General features: G+C 48.9%; 1 protein-coding gene across 1 annotated transcript in view; it reads left to right on the top strand.

Annotated features, from left to right (window-relative positions):
* The window catches only part of AXIN1 (axin 1), a 69,614-nt gene extending 44,820 nt beyond the window's left edge, over window positions 1-24,794 (top strand). Inside the window, exons 3-9 of the mRNA XM_010012366.1 lie at window positions 400-496; window positions 7,851-7,988; window positions 13,379-13,932; window positions 16,243-16,419; window positions 17,611-17,856; window positions 23,390-23,557; window positions 24,327-24,794. Coding sequence (XP_010010668.1) covers window positions 400-496; window positions 7,851-7,988; window positions 13,379-13,932; window positions 16,243-16,419; window positions 17,611-17,856; window positions 23,390-23,557; window positions 24,327-24,453 — 1,507 coding nt within the window. The 3' untranslated portion in view covers window positions 24,454-24,794. The remainder of the gene's footprint in view (window positions 1-399; window positions 497-7,850; window positions 7,989-13,378; window positions 13,933-16,242; window positions 16,420-17,610; window positions 17,857-23,389; window positions 23,558-24,326) is intronic.
* The last annotated feature ends 160 nt before the right edge of the window (window positions 24,795-24,954 follow it).

The raw sequence follows: 24,954 nt of genomic DNA, 5'->3' as shown, positions 1-24,954 counted from the left end.
CCCCCTCCTAGCCTGTCCTGTGGTTTGATGGCTATATTACAGGCTTTTTAAGAGAAAGCAACCAACTATGAAAGGTACCAGGATGTGGTCCAGCTCCTTCTCCCTGCCCTCTGCCAGGAGCAGCAGTTGCAGGAGCCCTGCTTCACTCTGCTCCTGGCAGATGCCGTGTAAGTCCCCCTGGCACACACTGCCAAGAGCATTGCTGGTGCAGGGACCTCGGTCAGTATCATTCCCCACACAGATTCCTCTTGCTCTGCTGTGCTTGCCCTGGGCATGCCAAGCCTTTCTCAAAGGTAAAGGGGTTTCCTACCTGCCACTGTGCAGCTGCAAAGCTTAAATGAACATGGTGTATGAGAGAGAGGCACTAAAGCAGAGCATGTTGTTGTTTTATTCCGACAGAGATGGGATCCCACCATACAGACTCCGAAAGCAGCATCGCAGAGAGATGCAAGAAAGTGCCAAAGCAAATGGACGTGTGCCACTACCTCACATTCCTGTAAGTAGTACTATCTCCTTTCCCAGAGGTAAATATGCAAAATATGTGAGCTCTCTAGCTTACAGTTGCTCTGCTTTCTTGAGTTTAACCCCCCCTTAGCACTGTGTTCATTTGGGGATGTTTTAAGATGGATGTGGACCATGCTAAGAGAGGGCTTGGCAGCGTTTTGCCAAATTGATCATCCAGGGCTGCCCCAAAATGCATAATTTTTCTTAACTGTTCAGTCAGTAGCCAGTTGTTTCTCCTGGAGGAGAAGGGAAGCACTGGCTCACATTTACTTGCAAGCAGGTTACATGCCCTCGGGTGAGCTGGAGGTGTTTGAAGAAGGTGTAGGAGGCCATTGGACCTGGAGGATGATGTAGCTCTCAGCCAAGGTCAGCTGGGGAGAAATACAACTGTCCCAAGCAGTATTTCTGCACTGGGCAGCCAAAGGCAGCTGTAACCTGTTCTCAAGGACTTGGCAAAGCCCGCCTGGGGATAGAGGCAGGAGAGCAAAGAAAGTGCAGGCATAAGTATTGCATTTGTCTGACACTGTCTCCCCAGTTGCTCCAGGTAAGCAACCAGCTTTTGGAAAATGAGCATAACTGCTAGGGCTCTGCAGCACCATCTGCAGCTCTGCTTATTATTACTTTCTTTTTGTGAGAAGTTACAGGTGACATTTAATATCTAGCAGGGAATAAAGGTGCTTCTTTCCCCTTTGGACAGCTGGACTCCAGCACAAATCAAACAGGGAGAAAAACAGCTTCCATCTGTTTTTTCCAGAAGTGCCTTCAAACTTGACACAGCTGTTTTCATCCTGCCTCTCAAAGTAGCACAATACCAACAGCAATGCACCCTTGTTTTAATCTGATTTTTTAAAAAAAAAAAAGAACCCAAAAACCCCAAACCACCACTCTTTGTTTTGCCTTTTAAATTAGATTATTTTCCTTAGATTTAAGAGGGTCTCCTGTGCTTTGATCACTGGGTTGACAATAAAAGCCCTGGCTGCGGACGCTCGCTAGCCATCCTAGCTCAGTCACCTCTCTTTTCACACAGTTGCTTTCACAGTGTGCTCGCTGTTGAAAAGGCTGGCTGGGTGCCTTTCTATTTCACTCGATGCCGTTTTTACTGTAAGCATGGCTTTGTTAGAGTTGAAGTTTGAAAGCTTGGCCTTTATTTTTTGTTGTTATTGTTGTTGCTGTTCCCCAACAGTGGGGACGACTGAGTGAATATTCTCCAACTTCAAAGCTTGTCAGTGGCTTTACCTTTTGGATAAAAATAATAGTGCCTTTCTGTTGATCGTGTGCACTGGCAATGCCTCGATGAACTGCAGGTTATAAACTCGGAGTATGGAGCATTAAATATGTATAGTGAGCTCTGCTTTAACGAACTTCCATCTGCCAAACATTTCTTTTGTTGAACTGAATAAGTGTCATTCCAGTAGCGGTTCCTTGCAGGCTAATTAGTTTTACTTAGCATTAAATTTTATCGACCTTTTTGGAAACCAGTTTAAAAAGAGGGGGTGGGGGGAAACAAGGTTTAAATTGGCCACCTGCTGCTTATAAATTTTTATATTATCCTACTTATCTACACAGTCTTTTAGAATTACATATTCCTCCTAAGCTACACATAGATGCTTCACAAGGATTTTTCTGTGAAACATCCGCTGTTCCCATTAGGTTCTGTGCTGTAATTTTAAGTCCCAGGGAAAAAGGCATATTGATGCATACTTATATGGGAGTGGAGGACTGAGAAGTTGAGTTAGTTCTAGTCTTTCTCCAGGGAATAAAAGTTTAGTTCAGACACTCTGGCACCTCCTGCCAGCCAATTACTGACACAGAGTTGGCATCGACTTCAGAGAGGCACAGCTCTGCCCTCACTTATCAATCAGCCAAGAAAGGAGAAGGTAATTAGACAATATGTTTTGACAACACCAGTGTGAAATGTTATAAAGTTAGTCTTTTAAAATCACCCCTAACTGCACACTTACTGAATTAAATGTCCCCAATTAGCAAGGAGCCATGCAAATGTTTCTTCAAGTGATACTTTCCAAAGCCAGTGGTTAGGCTATCTCACAGCCCACAGCTAAAGCAGTCCCCTTCAGTCACCTAGACCTGGTGGTTACGATGCTTTTAAACATGTAGCAATGACTAATTTCCAACCTTTGAATGAAGGTCTTTATGGACTCATATCTAGCCAGTGTAGCCAGAGCCTGTACTGATAGTGCTTGCAGAATGCATGGCATGTTTTCCTAGTGATAGTAGAGAACCTCCTACTTCCGAAAAGTTGTTTCAGAAGTCCTTTAGAGACCTTACTGTTCCCTTACAAGTGAGTTATGGGGCTATTACACAAAATTCTGAAAGAACTTACATTACTTTTAATAGCAGCACTTTTAGTTAGGTCCAGAAGCTATAAATTGTAGTGATTATGTGTTCATAGGAGGCTGCCTGCTAGGTTCAACAGCTGTGCTGCCTCCTAATAATGAAGGCATGTGCTGGTTGTGTAGGATGCCCTGCTGTGCAGCAGGAGATCTTGGTGCATCTTCCACTCTTCCCAACTCACCAGTGCTCCAAGTTTGGAAGAGCTGTGCTTTGTGAAATGGTGCTCTGTCTGGGAATGCAGTAGGTGAAGATCATTAGCAAGCAATGAGACCTGTGTTCTGTGCCTCTGTCAGGAACCCATTACGTGGCAAATGAGTGTTGCTTTTCCTGTGGTTTTGTGTCTCTCTCTTGGATTCGAGGAGAGATTTGGAGCACCAAGGAAGGGAAGAGCAAGCAACTTCCCAAAGGAAGGGTGAAAGCATAGAGAATGCAGGGCTGTATATATGCAAGGTGGCTTCCATAGTGTTCTTGAGTGGAACACAAAATTTTGAGTGACCACTGTGCTATGCTGTACAAGTGAGGAGTGTACAGGATGAGCCCTGGTCTTCTGCTGCCTAGATAACTACAGCTAAATGAGCTTTCTGCTCCTGTGAGTTGGAAACATGCTCAGAATTCCCATCAGCTGTTTCATGCCGTTCTCCTCAAATGCCTTGCAGCAGTGGGACTCCTTGCTAATCCCTGAATACTGCTAATGTGGATGTTGAAATTCAGCTATCCATGAGCTTTGCCACAAGCGTTTCTGGTATGGAAACACCATTTATTCTTTAAAACTATGTATCACGGAGGACTGCATTAATCTGGGAAACGTGGAGGTTCAGAAGTTCTTTTCTCTTGGCTGCTCTAGCCTGCTGTCTTCCTTTAATTTTCAAGACTGATTTGTGATATAAAGTTGGCCACTCAGGCATCATGGAGGCATCAAACCTCTTGTAAAAAGAGGGAGATTCAGCAGCACAGAATTCTTTGACCCAGTTGGATGTGTCAGAAATGGATCCCTGGGGCTGGTTAGAGACCTCTTGCCAATGATAATGTTGTAAAATTTCCTGTTTCATCTGAGAGCAGCTGAGGTTTATTCTTCCCAAGGAGAACCTGCAAACCATAGTGAGATTCTTCACTTTCAGCCTTCTCATGTATAGATCATAGTAAATCCAGACATAGTGTGTTCTGATGTGCAACTTGGTCCTCAGACCTCAGTTTCTCAGAGAAGATGAATTCTATCAAAAGCCAAAACCTGCATCAGCCTCATGGAGCAAAATCCATTGCAAATCCCACTCTGTCAGCTCCAAGAAAAGGAGAAAACATGATAGCAGGTGCTAAGTGGAACTACCAGAGAGCTTATGTATCTCACATGTTCTTAGCAGGCTGCTTCTTCCCAAAGGTACCAGAGACTTCACATGTCAAGGAAAATGTTCTAGTGATAGATACCTCAAGAAATCCTTCCTCACAGCTGTCACTAGGAAAGATTGCTCCATGCAGAACATTTCAAACAATTTCTTTCTTGCCAACCTATCTGGCATTCACCCTCCCATCTGTTGTCCTCTGCAACCTCCACAGCTCAGTGTGGTTTGGTTCTGGAAAGGTCTAAATGGAGCACTTTCTTTCTGAATTGTTGACCCATAATGTCCAGAGATCTCCTGGTCCAGACTGGAGGGCTGGATCCTCCAAAACCAGCCAGCTCTTGGAGAGTTCTGCACCCTTTACTTGGAACAAAAGCATTTGGAACAGTAAACTGGCAGGGCTCTGTATGCCCACATGAATCACGGGACAGGTTCAAAATCCTGAAGCCCTGGAGGGTCCTCTTCTGTGCATAGGCTCAGCCTGGCTGTTTTTTGATGAAGCATGTCTCCCTTCATGGAGCATGACCCCCTTCAAAGTCAGGCCCATCATTCGATAAAAGTTTCAAACAATTTGTTTTAAGCCTTTTGAACCAGGTAAATGCAGTCCATGCTTGCTGTCCAGAGGGACAGAGAGAGCCCTTGACAGTTATCCATGTTGTTTCAGCACAGAGAATTTGCATTCATTACTGTGCAATACTGCTGTTTTTGGGGAAGCCTGTGTAGCTCATCCTTTGAGCTAGAAAGAAAGTCAGACCCATAGCAGCAATGTTCAGAGCATCATCCTGCTTGTGAGCTTTCTGTGAGTGCCCATTACAGAACAACACAGGGCACTTGCTACTGGTATCTGTGGGGTGAAGTGAGGTGTATTTCAGTTGCATTGAACTTGGATGGTCAGGGAGGCCATTGCAGAGATGGCTTCACAGAGGAGACTGCATCTTGCACCCTTGAACAGGCTGCTGAGGACCTCTGCAAGCTATCCTGCTGAGTGAAAGGCTCCAAGTATGGGGCAGTGAGTTTTGCAGATGCAGTAGTTTATCAAGGAGAGAGGAAAATAAGTTCATCCTAAAGATTCTTGGGTTCAATTACTTTCATTTCTGTAGTTGAGCTTTAATCACCTCCAGACCCTGAGAGTTGTAAAAGACCAAAGTTATGTTGAGTTCCCTGGCTACAGCAGTGACTCTGAATATCTTGAGATTCTCACCAGAGATGGAACTGTGGTGCTTAAGCTTTGCTGGGCCTGGAGGCAAACACCTTGTTGTAACAGCACTCGAACATGCAGGTTAGCAAACATCAGCCTTTGTACCCGCTGTTGCTGGGGGCTCAGGAGAGACTTTGGTTTGGGATGCTGCATTGCGTCAAAGGCTTTGAAAATAAAGGGAGCTTCTTTCCCAGTTCTCCTTTTCTATGGAAAGCCGCTGTGGTAGCTGCACCAGGGAGACCCAGGACTGTAACTCCTGAGCACCAGCCTGCCTCTCATTAGGCTCATTAAGTTTCTAACGGAGCAGGGCTTGGTGCTGCCGTCATATAAACAACCGCAGGGAGAGTTGACATGTCTGAGGTGGCAGGAAGGAGTGAACACACCACTGACGGGTTGCGACTTGTCAGGCAAGAGAGAGATTTCCCTCCTTGGGAGTCGCTGGTGCTGCCTCACAAGGTGCATGGTGGTGGTCATGGGTTTGGGGTTTCTGATGAAAGCAGACTGCCTAAGCCAGAAGTGTTCCCTTGGGCTATGCAGGGGGAATGGGAAAACATCACTTGGATCCTAAAAGCTCCTCAGGGAGTAACAGAGCAGGGACCAGTTCTGTCATGCCTTCCTCCATGATGGAGCATGTCTGGGGCCCATTTCTGGACAACACAAGCTCCAGCTCTGGGATGAAGCATGCAACTTCAGCCTGTGTGCCAATATTTCAAGACTAAATGTCATTTTTGTTGCTGAAAATCTTTTCCTGCAGTGTTTCTTTTTAATACAGGCCATTGATTTGCTGGAGGTGCTGGTGGCAGCAAAGACTTTGTCATCCCAGGGTGGGAGCCACCTGGTAGCTCAGACGTGGTTATGTCCCCTCCAGCAGCTGCATCCCTGGATGGAGGGGATGATTAGTTGGGGCTCTTTCCAGCTCGGATTGGTCTGTCCTGCCTGGGGCAGCTTCAGAGCTGTCAGTCTCTCTACTTGTGGAAAGCGGGTGCTAGAGCAAGCAGTCCTGTGCCTGCAAAGCTGCATCATGTCCACAGATGTGCTGTGGGATGCTGCAGCGCAGCACCATCCAGCATGGAAGAGAAGGCCACAGCAGTGAGCGTTGGAATTGGGATTTGCTGGCAGGGTTGGGTCTTGCTGTCAGCGAACAAACCAAGTGGTGCTTTAGCTGAGGCTCTGCAGCCCAACTCGGCTGTCACAAAAGATGTCTTCAGCTTCTCGGTGCCTCTATTCTTCTTCCCTTGCCTTCCACTCGGGAGCTGACAGAGAAAGAAAACCCAATGTGATTTGCATACTTTTTGTCAGGTTTATTTTAGTCTTCCACATTGATCTTTTGGCTGATGTGGGATAAATTCAGATGGTCTCTCATCCTCCTTTAAAGATTTCAAGCTCAGTGTCTGCTTTGGTGCTGCATTTGTTCTATTGCTATGAATTATCTCACATCTTCACATTTAATTTTATCTGTGGTCCTATAGAGTATGTATTTCTCTCATGTTGGTATGGAAATATTTGAATACAGGTTTTTATACTGTTGAGTTCTCCATATATTTTTTTCTCCAAATTAAATTTTTATCTCTGCTGTGTCATTTTTTCTACTTTTTTAACAAAATAATGCAGAAGGAATAAAAATGAGGAGGGAAAAAACAGCAGCTGATAGCTTCATACTTCAGTACACAAACTTCTTAACACAGAGCTCAGGAATTTAAGGACAAAGTAACTCAGCATTAGGAACCAAGAATGCCCTTGAACTTCCATAAATATTCATTTATTCACCCAGAGCAAGCAGAAAAGTGGTATCTCTGTGCTTTTAAGGTCACTGTATTGATAAAGCAAGCAGGGGATTGCTAGTTGCATGAGTCTGGCGAGCCAAGATGCGATCCTGCAGGATCCCCAAGTAAGAGAGGATGATTTGTGGGAATCATGGCCTTTTGTGACTGGACTGGGTTGTAGCAGAAGATGGAGGGAAGTAAGATGTCTTGGAGGTGGCAGGATTCCCACTTCTTTCTGTGGCTGTGGGCTGCATATGCTGATCCACCTGGGGTAAGCTAGGTAAGTGTATGTAAGAGTCCTCCTTCTACCAAAGTCAAAACATCACTACTATAAGCATAATTTTCGAGAGTTTTCTCTGTATGTCCTTTTCTCACCCTTTGAGAGCAGGATATTCCTGTTGACCCTGTGTACACTGCGAGAAAAGCAAGCGCATCCATCCAAAAGTGGAGCTTAATGCCAAAAGTGCTTGTTGAATTATGGTTCCAGGGAACCTTTCCCTTACATAGGGTGGTGTGTGGAGCTGGTGCCAGCCAGTGGTGATGGCTCAGCTTCCAGCCCCCCCATCCTAAGTTGTACCTCTGCCTGCCCTCCCTCAACTCCCCACCAGAACAACTGGCATTTCCAGTTATCAAAGCCTCCAAAGCAAACGTGTGATTTTCCATGCATCTTTTGCTAACCCCGGTGTGTTTTCCCTCCAGCGTACATACCGAATGCCAAAGGATATCCACGTTGAACCAGAGAAGTTTGCTGCAGAACTGATCAATCGTTTAGAGGAAGTACAAAAGGAACGTGAAGCAGAGGAGAAGCTAGAGGAGCGCCTTAAACGCGTTCGAGCGGTTAGTAACCTCCTTGCCCCCTCTACCAGCCTGGCAGTCTGTGTACTGTATACCACAGGGAGCTTTCAACTGCTGTGGAAGCAACTGGGGTAATCACTTGCCTGCTCCAACAGCCGTGGTCATCACTTGCATGGAGACTCCTGGAGGCTCTCGTTGCCCCAGGAGCTTCCACAATGCTGTTCCCCTATATATGCAGAGCTGTGGTAGCTCCAGCACTCCCTCCCTGCTGTTAGATACCAGCTATGGCACAGCAGTACCCACTTCTGCCACCAGTTAGGGGTTGTGGATGCTCTCAGTCCTTTTGGCACCCTTGCTCTCCTGACTTTGTGAGCAATCCCTTCCATGTGAGGATGGGGACTATGTAACTAGGGTTTACCTTCCCCTGTGGGGTTTTGTGTGATCCCTGTTTTCCCCGCAAGTAGTAACCAGATGGCAGATGATGTTATGCTTGGAGATATTTGTGTCTGCTGTCAGGCCGTTTCTGCCCATCAATGCCTAGCTGATGGGAGATGTTTGTGTGTGCTATCAGGCAAGGATTCTGCCCATCAGTGCCTAGCACATCCCTAGAAAATTTTGAACTGATCAGGTATAGCATCCAAAAATCCTCTCCTGGGCACATGGGTGGCTGGGGAAACCCAGCCCAGCACCACGTGCTGTGAGCCCTGGTACCACTGGGGCCCTTCAGAGCTTGAGGACTCGGTAGATGAACCGAGGGAAATGTAGAAGGTCTTTAGCTCCACAACAAATTCCATAAAGGAGAGAATGAGGTATTGGTTATCTAGTACTACCTGTGTGAGACACTCTGTTCAGCACTATGCACACCATATCTTCTGAGATCATGCATATCATTGGTACCCATACATTTTGTGCTGGGGATACAAGGATAATGTTCAGAGGACACCACAGTGTTACTGAACATCACCCATGTCAGTATAGCTACAAACCTGTGTGAAATAGTTGTGGGTCTCTGCAGTTAATAGCTGTTATGGCCCTGAGGCTGAAGCACTGTGCTTAGTAACCCACAGCTCTGCCTTAAAGCAGAGGTGTTGGTGCCTGTTTTGGCTAGCTCTGTGCTTTCAGAGAGGCTGAGCCTCTGAGGCTCCAGGGCAGACCCTGCAGCCCCATTAGAATATTTTTAAATGTTCATCTAGCAGGTCTTTAAACAGGAAAGAGCTGTAGGTTTAAGTATTCATGTTAAATCACATCTGCATCTCAAATGCGGAGAAGTGAGGAAGATAGAAGGATTGGTAAGGTTCCTTCAGCCCCAAGCACTGTCCAGCAGGCTTCTGACACCTCTGCATCCCGCATCCAGCCAGAAAAAGCCGGTGAGATTAGATTCGATTCCTGTTAGATTCCTGTACTTCTGGAATGTCTCTGCCTGGTACCTATTGCTTTCTAGATGAAGCCAATGTAACAGCAGCATTTTCTGCTAAAACAATCCTAGAGCACTCTTCCTCTTCCTCCCATGGCTCAGTTGCAGCTGCCACCTGTACCAGACTACATTATCCCAGCCCTCTCCCTCCTTGAAGAAGCTGCCAGTAGCAATACCATAAAATCAGCAAATACCTCTGTGCCAGAGAATAAATTTAAGTCTGTTGAAACGCATTTTTGTGTGACTTAATCTATTTTTAAGCCCAGGACTCCCACTAATGCTATATATTAAACCTCCTTGCTGTCTCCAGAATGTATTTCATTGACTGGCTGGCATCTGGCATTAGCCATTCAGGAAAAACTCAGAGTAAGCAATTGTAGCTTTTTTAGGTCAGCACTTAAGGTGCAGGAGCTGCTGGTATCAGCAAGAAGAGAGCTCGAATTCTGCTAGATCACAGGGCTTTTTTCTGTGACCTGAACACTAGGACTACAGGGTAACCTCTTACAGGGTGTGCATGGCTCACTGCACAGCAGCACAGGGAAAACCAGCAGCGTTAGTCACACTGGGCAGTTATCAGCTTAGCAGAGAAGCTGAAAATATTTTGCAAAACCTAGGAAAAAATAACTTTTCTCCCCCGTGCTGAGCTGCCTTTAGGTTCCCTTTCAAAGCCACATCATGCAGCAGCATGGAGCAGAGGCATCTGATTTAAAGCTAAATGCCTTTTACTGGAAAAAAAAACCCCAAACTTTGAATTCGTTAATTATTCTGAGCAGTGTGGGAGAGGATTAGTGAGTATATGTGTTCCCTTACTACTTTTTGAGCCACCTCAGTCTCCTGTCCGCGCATGGAAGCTGCAATATCCTATCATACTGATCAGTATCATATCATACAGATCATTCTGCCTTTGTCTGACCCGAGTGAATTGAAAATAAGACAGGAGAAGCAAAGCTACTGCTGAGACTCTCTCTGTTTGGATATAAAACATGGCCTAACTAGAGAGGGAAATCATTTGCATGGTGGTTGAAAGCGCATTCGTGGTTAGGTGAGCTGTTTTGCCCTAACCACCAGCAGCAGCCTGGTGGGTGGGACTGGGAGGAAGGCAGACGAGGAGGTTTGCAGCAAGGTATCTCTTGGCCATAGCTCATCAGTGCAGGTCTCTCCCTCCTAATTCAAGGGGAAGGGCACCCCCAGCCTTGATGGAGAGTAAAAATAGCTCAGCAGACAGTCAGCAAAGTTGAAGCCTGCATCTCTGCCGCTGCCTTTGGGAGCTGAAGGAAGAGGTTTCTGACAATACTGTGTCAACAAAGCACCATCTAGTGGTTATGGCACCGAGGCCTCCCTGCCTGCGAGAGGCTGCACTGCTGCCTGGCTTTGCCCAGCTCACCGCAGCGAGATGCTGAAGCACAGCTCCAGAGCCCATGCCACCCCTGTGTCCAGGGAAGCTGAGCCCGTGGAGGGGGGCTCCCCAGGCCCACAGATTTCTTTGGTGTAAAATGCTGCAGTTATTGCCTCTTATCTTGCCTCTTGGTCTTGTTGTCTTGTGTTCCCTTTCTTCTGCCTGTGCTTGGTGCACAGGGATGCAGGCTCAGTGGCAGTCATGTACAGCTGGGTACAGGCAGGTTTGGGAGGGAGGGAAGACTGATACTGCATTGTCATGCACAGACTGCCATCAGGTAACACAGGCAAGGAACACCTTGCAGTGCACCAGTGCATGCGGCTGAGCCAAAGCTGTCCTGTTGATTCTGCTGTCCTGCATTCCAATCCCAGCCTGGGTTGCCCTGACCTCATTAGTTTTCTGGTGAAAAGATTCAGCAGAACTGGTATCTGCAGCCTTGACTCGACCCTTTACCCTGCTCAGGGAGAGAAAGCAGCTTGGGATAGGCACCCAATTCATAGAATCATAGAATAGTTTTGGTTAGAAGGGACCTTCAAAGGCCCTGTAGTCCACCCCCCTGCAATGAGCAGGGACATCTTCACTAGCTACTGTTTTCTCACTGTTGGGGCTTTCTTACCTAATGCAGACCAGTGGTAGGGGGTGGGAAGCCAGCTGCCTCAGGCCTGCCTGTACACGACCCACCTCAGCAGCACTTGCTTATGCCTGAGGACATGCTTGGGGTTCAGTTCTCCAGTTCGGTGACACAGACGAGCTGAGCCAAGGCAAACAGAGCCAATGCATCCCTCTCCTTCCCTTAACCCACCCTAACCTCAGTCTTGGAGCAAAGCAAAGTACTGGGTGCCAATTATCGGCAAAATGGAGTTCCAGAGTGCCAGAGGATTTCCCAAATCCCAGGCACCCATTTGGCTGGATCATCTCAGGTTGTCACTCTCATGCTTCTCTGCTCCAGTGTGACAGCTCTGCTGGAGCTCTGGGCTCTGAGCAGAAAGGACGCACTGCCGTTCCTCAGGGATCTGCACGTGGGTCAGATCTTGCCCTGCACGTTAGTTGGTGTTTAAACCTAAGAGTTTTCCACAAAGTACCAGCCCTAAAAGCCTACCAAGTGCTGAGCTTATCAGGTTGTCAAAAACTGCTCATAAATGCCTACCCCAGTGGCAGGGATTTAGTCAGCACATGCTTCATCTTTTCTTGTCCCTGAGCTAGGTTCCCAGGGACAGCAGTTGGCAGCTGCAGCGTTGTGGCTGTAGATGAAAGGTGCCTCTGAAATTCTTCAAAGCAATTTGTTAGAAAGTGGTGTGTCCCCTCCAGACGTGGGCATCATGTCACACCCCCAGGCTTGCAGTGCCCATGCCTTTGGCATTTTCAAAGCCTGACATTGTCCCTGCTTCAGGTTTGAGCCCCCAGGTGTGACACTAGGAGGAAGTCTTTTATTTGCTTGCTTTCTATGTGGTTGGCAGCTGAAACTTTGAAGCTGGTTAGCAAGTGATGGATGATGACATCTGACAGGCAAAGCTGATGGGAGTCAGTGTTTTCTAGCAGATGCATTTATCTGGCAGGACAGAGATACCCTGTGCTGCAAGCAATTTCTTTACATGCCAAAGAGGAAAAGAGAGCAAGATTAAAGGGCTCACTGAATCCTGCTTATGTAATTAAAAAAAATAGGAATCCTGACTTCCAATAAAGAAACTTCATAAATATCTGAGTTTATGTTGGAGCATGAAGTAGTTTGTCAGCATCAAAACTGTGGCTGTCAGCATGGAGGAGTTTTGTTCTTCCTGACAAGGACTGACAAGTTGCTAACAGTGTGTCCTAGACCATTGTGAACTACAAGAACAAGCAGTTAGTTCCAGCCTGTTTCTTTATCTGCATGAAGTGTTTCACTCCAGCCTTTAGCAGGCCTGGGAGAAATCAATGTTTGATTTTCAAAACCATTCATGCTGCTGTCGACCTTCAGTTGTTCCGTTCCGTTACAAGCCCACTGTTGGCTTTACCTTGTGAAATAGCCTTTTGGGTGAGAAACTCCCCTGGTCTCACCTGACTCGAGAACTGTTTTGCCACATATCCTGTAGCTTTGGGCTTTACCTGATGGGCTTTGAGGCAGTGCCTTACCAAAGGCTCATAGGAAGCACAGGTGCAGTGAAGTAAGTTGTGTTTCCACTGACGGTTGTTATAGAACCACCTTCAAGGGACGTAGGAGCTTTTTAAGTAAGCTCTGCCCAATGATACATCTGATTGAGTTGTTAGACTTGTCAGAATGCTGCATCTGTAAACCCTGGTTGTGGTGTGTGGGCTGCCTGTCAGAGGTTGCCTCATTCTCTTTGGGTAGTGCATGGAGACCCTTGCTAATGGTGGCTCAGAAAGCAGGTACACAGACATGAGCAGCTCTGCTTGGTGGCAGCAAGACTGCATAGGCTTGGGTTGAGCATTGGGAAGTTCCTTGCAGTCTGGGACAGGTCTCTGGAAGGCTGGTGGATCTCTGTCTCGAAGGTTTTCATGATCTGGTTGGACTAAGCCAGGCCTGCCCCAAGGGTTGGCAGCAGTACTGCTGCAAGTGGGAAGAGGGACTGAGGACCCTTTCACCACTCCACTGTTGTTCTCTGATTGTTCTCATGTTTCTTGCAGGAAGAAGAAGGTGAGGATGCAGATATCTCTTCTGGTCCCTCAGTCATTAGCCACAAGATGCCTTCCGCCCAAGCCTTCCATCACTTCGCTCCTCGTTACTCTGAGATGGGCTGCGCTGGGATGCAGATGAGAGATGCTCACGAAGAAAACCCAGAAAGCATCCTTGATGAACACGTACAGCGTGTGATGAAAACACCAGGCTGCCAGTCTCCGGGACCTGGACGCCACTCTCCTAAGCCACGGTCTCCAGAAAGTGGCCACTTAGGAAAGCTGTCAGGGACACTAGGAACAATTCCTCCAGGGCATGGCAAGCACGCAACAAAATCAGGAATGAAACTGGATGCAGCTAACTTATACCACCATAAACACGTCTACCACCACATCCATCACCACAGCATGATGAAACCAAAAGAGCAGATCGAGGCCGAGGCCACACAGCGAGTGCAGAACAGCTTTGCTTGGAATGTAGATTCACATAACTATGCAACAAAGTCACGAAACTACACTGAAAACTTGGGCATGGCCCCTGTCCCCATGGACTCTTTAGGCTACAGGTGAGTCAAGCAACACCCACTGGGAGTCCCAGAGCTGTGGCTTCTCCAGGAAACTCTTTCATAAATGGGCTGTAGCATGGCAGTGAAACAGCAGCTGAACCACATGTTCTTCTGAAAGCCTATGGTGGGACACAGTTTGAGGGTCTTAAACTGCTTTTCCCCTTCAGAAATGGATATGCCACCAATAACCCTTATAGACCCCTTTTCATCTCTCTGATCTGGTGCTGAAAGACACCCTCCAGCCAAGATTGTTAATGGTCTTGGTTATAAAGTAGGTTTTCTGCTCCTTTCCAGCACAGTGGAAGTGCTTAGAAATTACAGATGCTGGTCTGCTTCCCCATGCGTCAGGAAGTTTTTAGTATAGGGCTGTGTCTTGGGGTCTGGGTAGCAGACCAGTCTCCTAAGGTGTTATGAGAGGACAAAAAAGCCCTCCTTATTGCAGGTCCTAAACCATTCACCAGAATGGCTCCTTACTCTTCCTAACAAAGTGATGGATGCTGCGGTGCTGCCATGGCATCTTGTCCCAAGGGGATGCTCTCTGGCATAGGGGACCCTCCACCCAGAAAAGACAACTTACTGCCTATGGGCTTTTGTCCATCTTCCCTTGGCCACTTGAATTTCTCCATCCCCTCTATGCTGAGAGGAAAGGGCGAAGCTGCTTCTCCAGCATGGCGGGTTCTGATAGTCCTGTTACTGAATGACTGCAAAGGTCATAGTGGGCTGCCCGGGATAAGAGATGGTGATGGAGCAGCCCCAGGGGAGAGCTGTGCTGGTTCCCCAAGGCTGTGGGTTTGAGGTGTTGCTTTGCAGCGTACCAGGGGCAGGATATTTTGTGAAGACAGGTGGCAGCAACCTTCCAGGGTGTCAGGAGGGAGACAGAGCGCAGAGGCAGCCCAAGCTCCAGGGAGGAAGAAGCATCTGCCCTGTTTCTATGGGGAAAAGGTTGTTTCAACTGAGCATGAGCATAGCCATGCTGGGTCAACCCAAAGCCCATCCTACATCAACTATGGCATGTATATAAGAGGATTATAAGAGGGCACATTCAGAGCTGTCCTTCCGCTGGCACAAACTCCCAGTTCATGACAGTCCCCAGGTTACGAACTTCACAAGACAAGAGATTGCAGCAAAGTTTGGTCTTGTTTGGCAGCCAGCAGTCTCTTGCAGTGGCTCATCTGGCTCCTTGTTGAACCCAGCTGAGCTGCTGTCCCTCCATCCCCCCTCAGCTGTGTCTGTGGTTGATTACAACCTGCAGAAAAAGGGGTTTTTTTTGTTTGCACTGAACCTGCTGCTGGAGAATTTCATTTGATACCCACTAGTCCTCAGGTTGGGAGAAGAGAGAAGAAGTTGTCAGTTCGTCCTGCATTTGTAGATCTTCAGCAACCCCTCTCCAGGCTTTTCCCAAAAAAATCAGCAAAGCTGTCTGAGGGCCTGTAACTCTTCTGTGGTGTTAAGATTATTTTTCCTATGTGTGTTAGTGAGCATGCAGAAACAGAGGTAGGGAAGTCCACTGGAGTAAAACACATGGATGATTAGGGTACTGGGGATCCCATGAAGTTACAGGCTGTGACAAGGACAGCCAGCATGGATGAATTCCACATGGCCTCGTGAGCATGGGGCAGCTCAGCTGGGCACATGGTGGGGTTTCTTTAGGATCCTTTGCTGCAGCCATAAGCATAGCCAAAGTGTTGGCTACTGCCTGGTATCCATCTGGCTACAGTGTTTGAGGTGGCTGTGTTTTCCAGTGCATGAGAGCCCACAGAAGGCAGCCCATCCTGCTAGGATGCGATCTTCCACCGTGTTGAGAAGCCTTGATTCAAACCGGGGTGAGAAGCAAATGCTGGGCATGGCAAATCAGCAGTTTGGGGTATCGGTGAACCTGGGGGGTGATGGGAAGGGTCCAGGTTTGAAGCAGTGGTTTGGTGTGGAGGACAGTGACAGATTGCAGCACCAGGATGAACCTCCTGCTCTGAGCAATGAACTAGAGGTTTAACACAACCCGTCTTGTGGCAGGAGATCTTGCCATGTTGCTGTGGCTTGTTTGGCCAGAGGAGAAGCTCCCTTTCCTCGCAGGTGGCTGGACAGAGAAGTCTGCTATGCCTAGGTTTAGCCAGTCTTGGGCTCACATTTGGGTTTTGAGCTATGGTAGAGCCAGGGGGCTGTGGAAGGCAGCCAGGGCCACATCTGCACTGCAGGAGCATCAGACCCTGTCAGGGCTGAATGTGTCTGGAGATAGACATGTCCATCCTCTGCCACAGTCTGCAGTGGTTTGGCTCAGGCAAAGCGCTAATGTCTCAAGCTTTGTTCTTGCAGTGGGAAAGCAAGTCTGCTCTCAAAAAGAAATGTTAAGAAGACCGATTCAGGGAAAAGTGATGGTGCCAACTATGAGATGCCAGGATCTCCTGAAGACGTGGAGAGAAACCAGAAGATCCTTCAGTGGATCATAGAAGGAGAGAAGGAGATCAGCAGGCATAAGAAAACAAACCATGGGTAAGGGCGGGCAGAGCAAGGGGTCTTCATGCTGTGGTATTGCATCCCCTGCACAGGGCATGGGTGTTAGGCTGTCCAGCACTCTGCTGTGTACCTGGAGATCTTGGGAAGACATGAATCCACCAGGCACAAGGGTTTAGACCCTTTGGAGACTGAGGATTGCTTAGGGGTATTAGGTCTGTTTTTTCTGAAGGATAACTTGAGGCCATGGCGGGAGATTGCAGCCCCAGGGGAATCTCACAAATTGTCTCTGTGGTTCCAAGGTGGATAACGTGGCACGCAGTATTTTCACCTGTGTGTAAATACCTGTTACTCCTGCAAGGTGCTGATAGAAATGTAGGACCTGATGCACTTTAGCCATTGGTCCTGAGTAAGCAGTTTAGCACGGTGCAGGGTTGCCCAGCGTTTTGGCTTGCTGGGAGCATCCTCTGGGATGGTCTCACTTGCCTAGAGTGGAACCAAGGATGTGGCTGTGTCGGGAACCTCTGTAGTCAAACATATTTCCCATGGGCACTGGTCATTAATCACAGTCTGGTCAGTCTGGCTTAAACTAGCACTTGCCAGTTTTTGGTTGGCAAAGGGTTGACAAGAGGGATCTGGGGTCCTGTCCCCTCTGACACCACTGTGGTGGTGGCTGAGTGGTGAAACTGCTGGTGGTTTCTTCTCTTGCTTGATGATAGAGGCCAGGATGGGCCGAGTGCCAGGGCCGTAGGCAGTGCCAGGCCACTGTGAAGCCAGGCAGCAGTTTCTGCTGCTGGAGCTGGGGAAGGACAAGCACATCTCTGCAACATCCCCTTCCCTGGATGCTGACCAGCGGGGTCATGGAGAAGCTCCCAGCCTGGGAATGTCAGCAGCACACAGGAGGGCATCTTCTGGGGGAATGTCACAAATGGTGGAGCTGCCGTTTGCTGATTTTATTTTTATGTACTGCGGACTTGATGAGAGCACTTAAACAGATCTGTGGGCTTTGTGTCAGGGTTGGATTGCTCATCCTGATGTCTCAGGACTTGCTCTCCTGAAATCTTCTCTGGAAGTGGATGATGCTCCCCTTTCCTTTGGAAGCCATGCTGTAAGGAGCTTCCCAGGAGTGCCCATGTCCAGCTGCAGAAGCAGTAGGTTTGTTTAGGAGTGACTGTGTGCCTGTGCGAAGTGGCTTGTTGATTCACGTAAAACATTTGTGTTTGTGTGCAGCTCTTCTGGTGCTAAGAAGCAGCTGTCCCATGATATGGTCCGATCCCTCTCCATTGAGCGACCTGTTGCAGTGCATCCATGGGTCAGTGCCCAGCTCCGAAATGTCGTCCAGCCTTCTCACCCCTTCATCCAAGATCCCACCATGCCACCCAATCCAGCCCCCAACCCTCTCACCCAGCTGGAAGAAGCTCGCAGGAGGTTGGAGGAGGAAGAAAAAAGAGCTGGAAAACTCCCCCTTAAACAAAGGTATGATAGCATCTGGTTGTGCATGGGGGGGAAGAGGGAGACTGCTCTGAAGGTGGCAGCTGAAGGAGATGTCCAGATCCTCCGTTGTGGTCTCCAGCTCCCAGCCCAGCTGGGTCAGAGAAATCTGCATCAGTCCCTCTGACATGGCAGTGCAAATGCCAAAACCCACCTCGAGAGCCTGTGTTTGTGGTTTGTGGATGGAGAGGCTGGAAATGCTCCTGGCAGAGTGGGGCAGGGGCTGCTGAGAGCTTGAGGAGCTGAGCAGAGGGAGCATGCCCAGAAAGGGCACAGTGTGGGAGATCTCTCTTCCCAGTGTTTGCTGACTCTCCGCTCATTCACACTCAGGTGACGATTTCAAAGGCTGGTGCAGGAGCAGGGTTTAGCAGAATGCAGCAGGTTTAAGTGCAGAAGAGGAATATTTATTTGCTCTTTATCTACATCTCCCGCAGGCTTCCGGCAAAAGCCGCTCATGGCATCTGGATGAGAGCAGTGCGCTGTAGTCCTGCTGCAGCAGCACTGACTCACTGCATGGCTGAATCCAAGTCACTGCATCTTTTTGTGACTCAGCTTAATGCCTGTTGCAGAGCTAATTCTCCTGCTCTTGTGTTTATCTTTCAGGGAACGTTATTTGCAAGGCACACGGAGCTCTCAGATGAAAAGCATTTTGGAAGTGCTAGATAATTACTGTTAACAGCTAAAAGCACTTTGTCCATTAAAAACATTTCACAGCTTTATAGCTGTCTTCTGAAAACCTGAAACTTTGCAGTCTGGCTCTTAGAAATCCAAGTGTAATTTTAAAAAAGCTCTTCTAATTGCCGAGCGCAAGTTATTTTTGCTTGCAGTGAGCATGTAGCTGACTTCTGCATATTTATGTCACAGCATTGATTGAAAGCCAGGTAAAATTAGAGGGCTCTCGCAAGTCAGGTTAAGCCAAGTTTATTAGATCTACCTTTCAGTTGGTGTAATTGGATCAGGTTTATTAGTAGAGTTGTTTATAGTTGTACTAAATTCATGCACCTTCCGCAGAAATGTCTAGATGCAGGTACACGCTTTAGAAACAATGACCTGGACTATATACATATGCAATTAATACTCTAATAGTAATTTGGCATGTATGGTAAGTGTAGCTTTTGTAGGAACCCCACAGCATTGTGGTGAAGACCATGCAGACCAGTGGGAGAACAGGCTGAGCAGTTCTCTTGCTGGGCTGTTCTGCTTACACTGCCTCTCCATGAGGTCTCACTCTTCTCCTGGTGATGCAGGGACCCCCCTGACCTGCCCCAGGCATGGAAAAACAGGGAGCCATGTTCACCAGCAGGGAATTGCTCATGAAAGGCAAATGTGCCCATGTCCAGTAGCAAGCAAGAATGGATGCAGCCGTACTCAGGGAGCCAGAGATTTGTGGATGTTGAAATCCCTCTGCTGGATTTTGGCAGGATTGGGAGCTCCAGCTGAAGCAAGCTTGAGCTAGCAGCTTTTTAGAAGGCTCCTGCCATGGTTAGCACAGGAGCCTGCTTGAAAATAGACCCTATGGCTCTTTTGAGAGCAAAGGAGAAACGGAGAGGGGAGCTCATGTAAAAACGCAGTTTATTTCAGGCAGGAGCTTTGAAGAGCTCTGGGAAATTGGAACCAGTGTCCCAGGTTTGTCAGCAGCTTTGGGGAAGCACAGTGCCAGTGGCAGGAGAGGTGGAGGTGAGCCCAGAAGTGTCCTTGAAGCACCAGCTCGAGCTGGCCATGGGAAGAGAGTGCTCCGTGGCAGCTTGGTATGGCCAGGCTGAGCTTGCCAGCAGTTACCCATCTCTCACAGGCCTCACCAGCAGTGGCCTTCCCCAGCTCACTGTCCACTGCCCTGGCTGGAGGTGCCAGCAGCCCTGCTCCCACCCCAGCACTGCCCTACTGACATAAAGGAGGCACCAGGCAGTGCCTGGAATCATAGATATTCTTCCATAAATCACACTTCTTTTGCAGAAAAAGCCTTTCTCTCCCTCTTCCATAGCAAATGGGAGAATATTGGAATGAACTAGGTGCTTCAGCTGTGTGTGGCAGCAAGGTTGGATTGGTGCTCTAACGCAGACTTAGTTTCCTTTTCACAGCACCACTGGGTAATACAGCTCAGAAACCAGGACTGAAATGCAGATGCAGTGTGTCAGATGAGTGTTTCCTTAATGGGTAACATTTTGTGCTTGTAACAAATGCAGCGAAGGGAGGTGATCCCAGAAGGGGCAGGGGGGTGGTACCTGGCTGTGTTTCTGGGTCATACTGCCACCCAGGAGATGGGTGCAGGTGGAAGCTTTAATGAGGCAGGGCCCAGAGACAGTCTGGTGGCCTGTTTGGGTAAGCCATGGTCTCAGGAGATGTCTTGGAGATGGCAGAAGTGGAGACAGTTGTGTTGTCTCATCTTCCTGAGAGGAGCTCTTGGAAAATTCCGTTTTCAGGGATTCTGTATTCATCAGCCCTGCTTCAGCGTGCTAAGGGTTACAGCACTGGTGGTTAGGAGCAATTGATGTCATCTACCTGGATGTGTGCAAAGTGTTTGTGTCCTGGGTTCAGACCACGACAGTTTGACACTGTCCTGCATGACATCCTTGTTTCTGAACTGCAGGAACATGGATTTGATGGATCAGCCACTTGATGGATAAGGAATTGACAGGATGGTCACACTCAAAGAGTCGTGGTCAGTGGCTCAATTTCTAACTATAGACATGACCAGTGACGAGTGGCATTCCTCAGGGTCAGTACTGGGACAAGTGCTGTTCAACATCTTTGCTGGCGACATGGACAGTGGGATTGAGTGCACCCTCAGCAAGTTTGGCAATGACACCACGCTGTGTGGTGCCATCTGCATGCTGGAGGGAAGGGGTGGGATCCAGAGGGACCTTGAGGCTCGAGAGGAGGGACCTTGCAAACCTCATGAAGTCCAACAAATCCCAAGCGTAAACACAAGCTGGATTGAGAGCAGCCCTGAGGAGGGCTTGGGGTTGTTGGTTGACAAGAACCTTAACATGGCCCAGTGGTGTCCACTTGCAGCCCAGAAAGCCAACCAGAGGAGGCCACAAAGACGCTGCGAGGGCTGGAGCACCTTTGTTATGGAGACAGGCTGAGAGAACTGGGCTTTTTCAGCCTGGAGAAGAGAAGCCTCTGGGGGTACCTTAGGGCAGTTTCCAGTGCTGAAAAGGGCTTACAAGAAAGCTGGAGAGGGGCTTTTGACAGGGCCATGTAGTGACAGGACAACAGGAATGGCTTTAAACTGAAAGAAGGCAGATTTAGATTAGATATTAGGAAGAGGCTCTTCCCTGTGAGGGTGCTGAGGCGCTGGCACAGGTTGCCCAGAGAAGCTGTGGCTGCCCCATCCCTGTCAGTGTTCAAGGCCAGACCATTTTGGATGGGGCTTGGAGCAACCTGGTCTAGTGGGAAGTGTCCCTGCCCATGGCAGGGGTTGAAACTGGATGATCTGTAAGGTCCCTTCCGACCCAAACCATAATTTGTGGCAAAAGTAGGGACATCCAAACACCATGGAGATTGTTTTAACTCTGGCTCTGTGAAACAGTGCAGTTTCTGCTTTAGGGCATCATTTCAGACATCATTTTGGGGCACATCTCTGCTCTGGAAAGAGATGAGCACTGGAGCTGGGCTGAGCATGTTCAGAGACAGCCTTTCAGGGATGAATTACACAGCAGGAGGAGGAAGAAGGAGGCTCCCAGCCACTGGCACCATCCCACTCTGCTTCTTCTTTGGCAGAGCTTAAGGGTGTCTTCTCCACTTCCCCAGGCAAAGGAGAATGGCAGCCCTGGAACTGGCTTTGCTGCCTGTGCAGGGTGTGAAGCTTGTGTCCCCACGTCCCCAGGCACACAGCAGCTCTCTCTTAGTCATGACTTCTTTCTAGCAGGATTAAGGGAAGCTTAGGGACTTTGAGGTTTTCCAAACCCCTTCAATTAACTTCCGGCTCACAGGGTTCACAGAATTTGCCTGAATTTATGACCCATTTTTCCTTTAAATGGCTCATTTTAATTTTTTTTTTCCCAAGGATGACTCAATTCCTTAATGTTTTTCTAGCTAAAGGGCATCCTGTGCTTTGATACGGAGATGGGAGAGGCTCTGAGAGCTCTGCTGGCACCACGAGTGGACCCTTGCCTCTTGGGATGCTGCATCTTCTCCCAAGGTCCCCCAGGCAGAGCAGGCACCAGGAAGGTTGTTCAGTTGAACATTAGACCTCTCATACGTATAGAAAGAGGTGTAAAGATTGTGCTTAGTCTTGGTTTGTAATGTCAGTGTTTATGTGGGCATACCATTAAAAAGGTGCTGTGCCCATGAGCCAGTGTTTAAAGGTTAAGGTCAGAGTCATTTCCAAAGCTACAATTACCTCATATGCTTGGCAAATCCTGGTTTTTACAGCAACTTTCCAGCCATGTAAATATAAGATCATCCTTTTTATCCAGTGTGCTTTTTAAACCATTTTTTAAAGCTGCCAAATTTGTTTTATGTGACGTCAAAAGGGAAGGCTGCATCTGGCTGAGACCACACATGCCAAGTTACCAGTTTGTGTAGGCTGCTCCAGTGTTTGTGCAGCATTTACAGCACCCCAGATGAAAGGCTCTACAGAACAGCAAAGTACCCTGATCTTTATTACAGCTACTTTCATCTGCCTCTTGAAAATGGGGTTAGGACTGAGCTGATGCTTTCGGCCCAGTGATGGCACCAGGTAGCAGAACCCCAGTGTGTGGGCTGGAAGCAGAGACCAGACCAACATTCTGAGGGTTGGGAGAACAGAGGAGATTTGAAAGTCACTGAGGTTTTGGGATGGCAGCAGCCTTGCCACCCTACGATGGTGGGACAGGCAGCAAAGCCGCCAGGGCATGCCCCACTGGGACCTCCATCCCCTCCAACCTCCCTCTACCCGTGGGAGAGGTGCCATGGGGAGGGAGGTGCGGGGAGCAGGAGCGGTGCTGTCTGCACAGCCCTGCAGATGTAGGTCAGCAGAAAGCCACACTGAGCTATTTTGGCCATGGCAGCAATAATCCTGAGCAGTCTGAGCGGCGTTGCATTATCATCCCCAAGCGTGCTTCCAGCCCTGCATGCTCAGTGCGCACCAGGAGCATGCCGATGGTGACCTGGGTCTGCTGCCGTGGGCCTGGGGTGCTTTCTCTTGCCTGGAGCTTAATGATGACTCCCAGGCCAGAAGTGCTGTGGGAAGCACAGCAAAAAACGTGTAGATAGGTTTCTTCAGCATGAAGGGGCCAAGCTAGAACCTGCACCCTCCTTGTAGCTGTAGTCTGGCCCCATTCAGCCTTTCCAACAAGTGCCCTTTGCTCCTTTACCAGCCTCAGTGCGCGGCTGTGTGCCGAGAGAGCTGGTGGTGGGAGCAAAGAATGCGCAGGGACCTCACTGCATTTCCTCCAGCCAAATCTGTCACCTCCAGTGGGACCTGACCTGCACCCCTCTCCTGGGCAGCCCCGTACCCAGATGGGCACCCTGCAGCAGTGGTGCTGAGCACTGAGCTCATACTCAGCAGGTCTCTTGTGTTTGTGCACGGCAGGTTGAAGCCCCAGAAGAGACCAGGCAGTGGTGCGTCCCAGCCATGCGAGAACATCGTGGTCGCCTACTACTTCTGTGGAGAGCCCATCCCCTACCGCACCCTTGTCAAGGGGCGCGTGGTGACACTGGGACAGTTCAAGGAGCTGCTGACCAAGAAAGGGAACTACAGGTAAGGGCTGCTCACCATGTGTGGTGTGGTGTCAACAGACTGTCAGCGACCCCTGGCAGATGTCATGTTGCCTCCACCAAAGTGAAGGAGCATGGTGGAGGAGGGCTTCCAAAGGGCATGCTGTGGTGGGGATGTGGCAGCATGGCCAAGGTGCCTTGGCTGTTTTAAGAGGCAGATTACAGAGACAAGGGAGATTGGGGTGTGTAGCAAAAGCATCTTGTATCGCAGTTTGCAACTTCAGCAGAAGCTGCTGAGCTGCCCTGTGGGGTCCTGGGCTGGTGAGGAGCAGCACCAGTCAGTGCTCTGTGATGCTGTGAGGAACACTCTCACTCCCAGAGTTCGTTTGGCTGCTCCCAAAGTTTCTTCCAGTGAGAATAAGGAGTCTGGGTACTGCGGGAGTCCCAAAGCAGCCAGGCATGGGGCATGTGATTCTCAGAGTTCTCCCTTCCAAGTAGGAGATGCCATGGAAAAGCGTGCCTAGAAACCCTTCACCAACACGGGTGCTTCAGCCGCTGCTTTTGGGAGAGCTGTGAATGGGTTGGATTCACAGCTGGAGCTCCTGAATGGATTCTGACCGTGACTTTTTTGTTCACCCTGCTCTGCAGAGGCAGAAGTGTTGGTTTAGGTTGCCTCCGTATCTGGGAGTGCTGCTCCCCATGCACCATGAGCTCAGGGCCATGGAAGAGCTGTACCCAGGGACTGTGGTGCCCCCATGACCATTCACCTGGGTTTTCTTTTCCTCTCTGCCCCCATGTTTCTGTTTTTTCAGGTATTACTTTAAGAAAGTGAGTGACGAGTTTGACTGTGGTGTGGTCTTCGAGGAGGTGCGGGAGGATGACACCATCCTGCCTATCTTTGAAGAGAAGATCATCGGGAAGGTGGAAAAGATCGACTAGGCTCCAGGGCTGCCGAGGCACGAGGACAGGACTGTGAAGGACTCTGGGACCGGAGGAGAAGGCCTGGGGCGGATGCTGGTGGTGCCACTGCCATGGGCACCAGGCAAGCCCAGGGTGGAGAGCAGCAGCCTGCACCAGCATGGGCCTGGCCAAGCCCTGGGTTGCTGGTGGACACCGTTTCACCCCTCAAACCTGCCAGTGGGAGCCTGGGCTCCCTCTCCATACCGAATATAAGTGTAATGTAGCATTGTACAGTGCATTAGAAAGTGTAATATGACCTTGTTTACTAAAGCTGCATATTTTTGATATATTGTAATAAAAGGAAAATACTTCCAATGTCACAGTGCTCTTATGTAAATGTAAAACGTACAAAACGTACAGGTACTGCAGAGCTCGCCCAAAGTGGACAGCCACCCATCAGACTCAGTCTGCTCCTTGCTTTCACAGCACCCTGCCCTGGCCCCTGGCGTGGATGGGGCAGCCCTGCTCCAGAGGGGCTGC

The sequence above is a fragment of the Nestor notabilis genome, unplaced genomic scaffold (genome assembly GCF_000696875.1).
Source record: "Nestor notabilis isolate BGI_N333 unplaced genomic scaffold, ASM69687v1 scaffold30183, whole genome shotgun sequence".
Lineage (NCBI taxonomy): Eukaryota > Metazoa > Chordata > Aves > Psittaciformes > Psittacidae > Nestor > Nestor notabilis.
The sequence above is the reverse complement of the archived record's forward strand: the minus strand, read 5'-3'. Positions and strand labels throughout refer to the sequence as shown.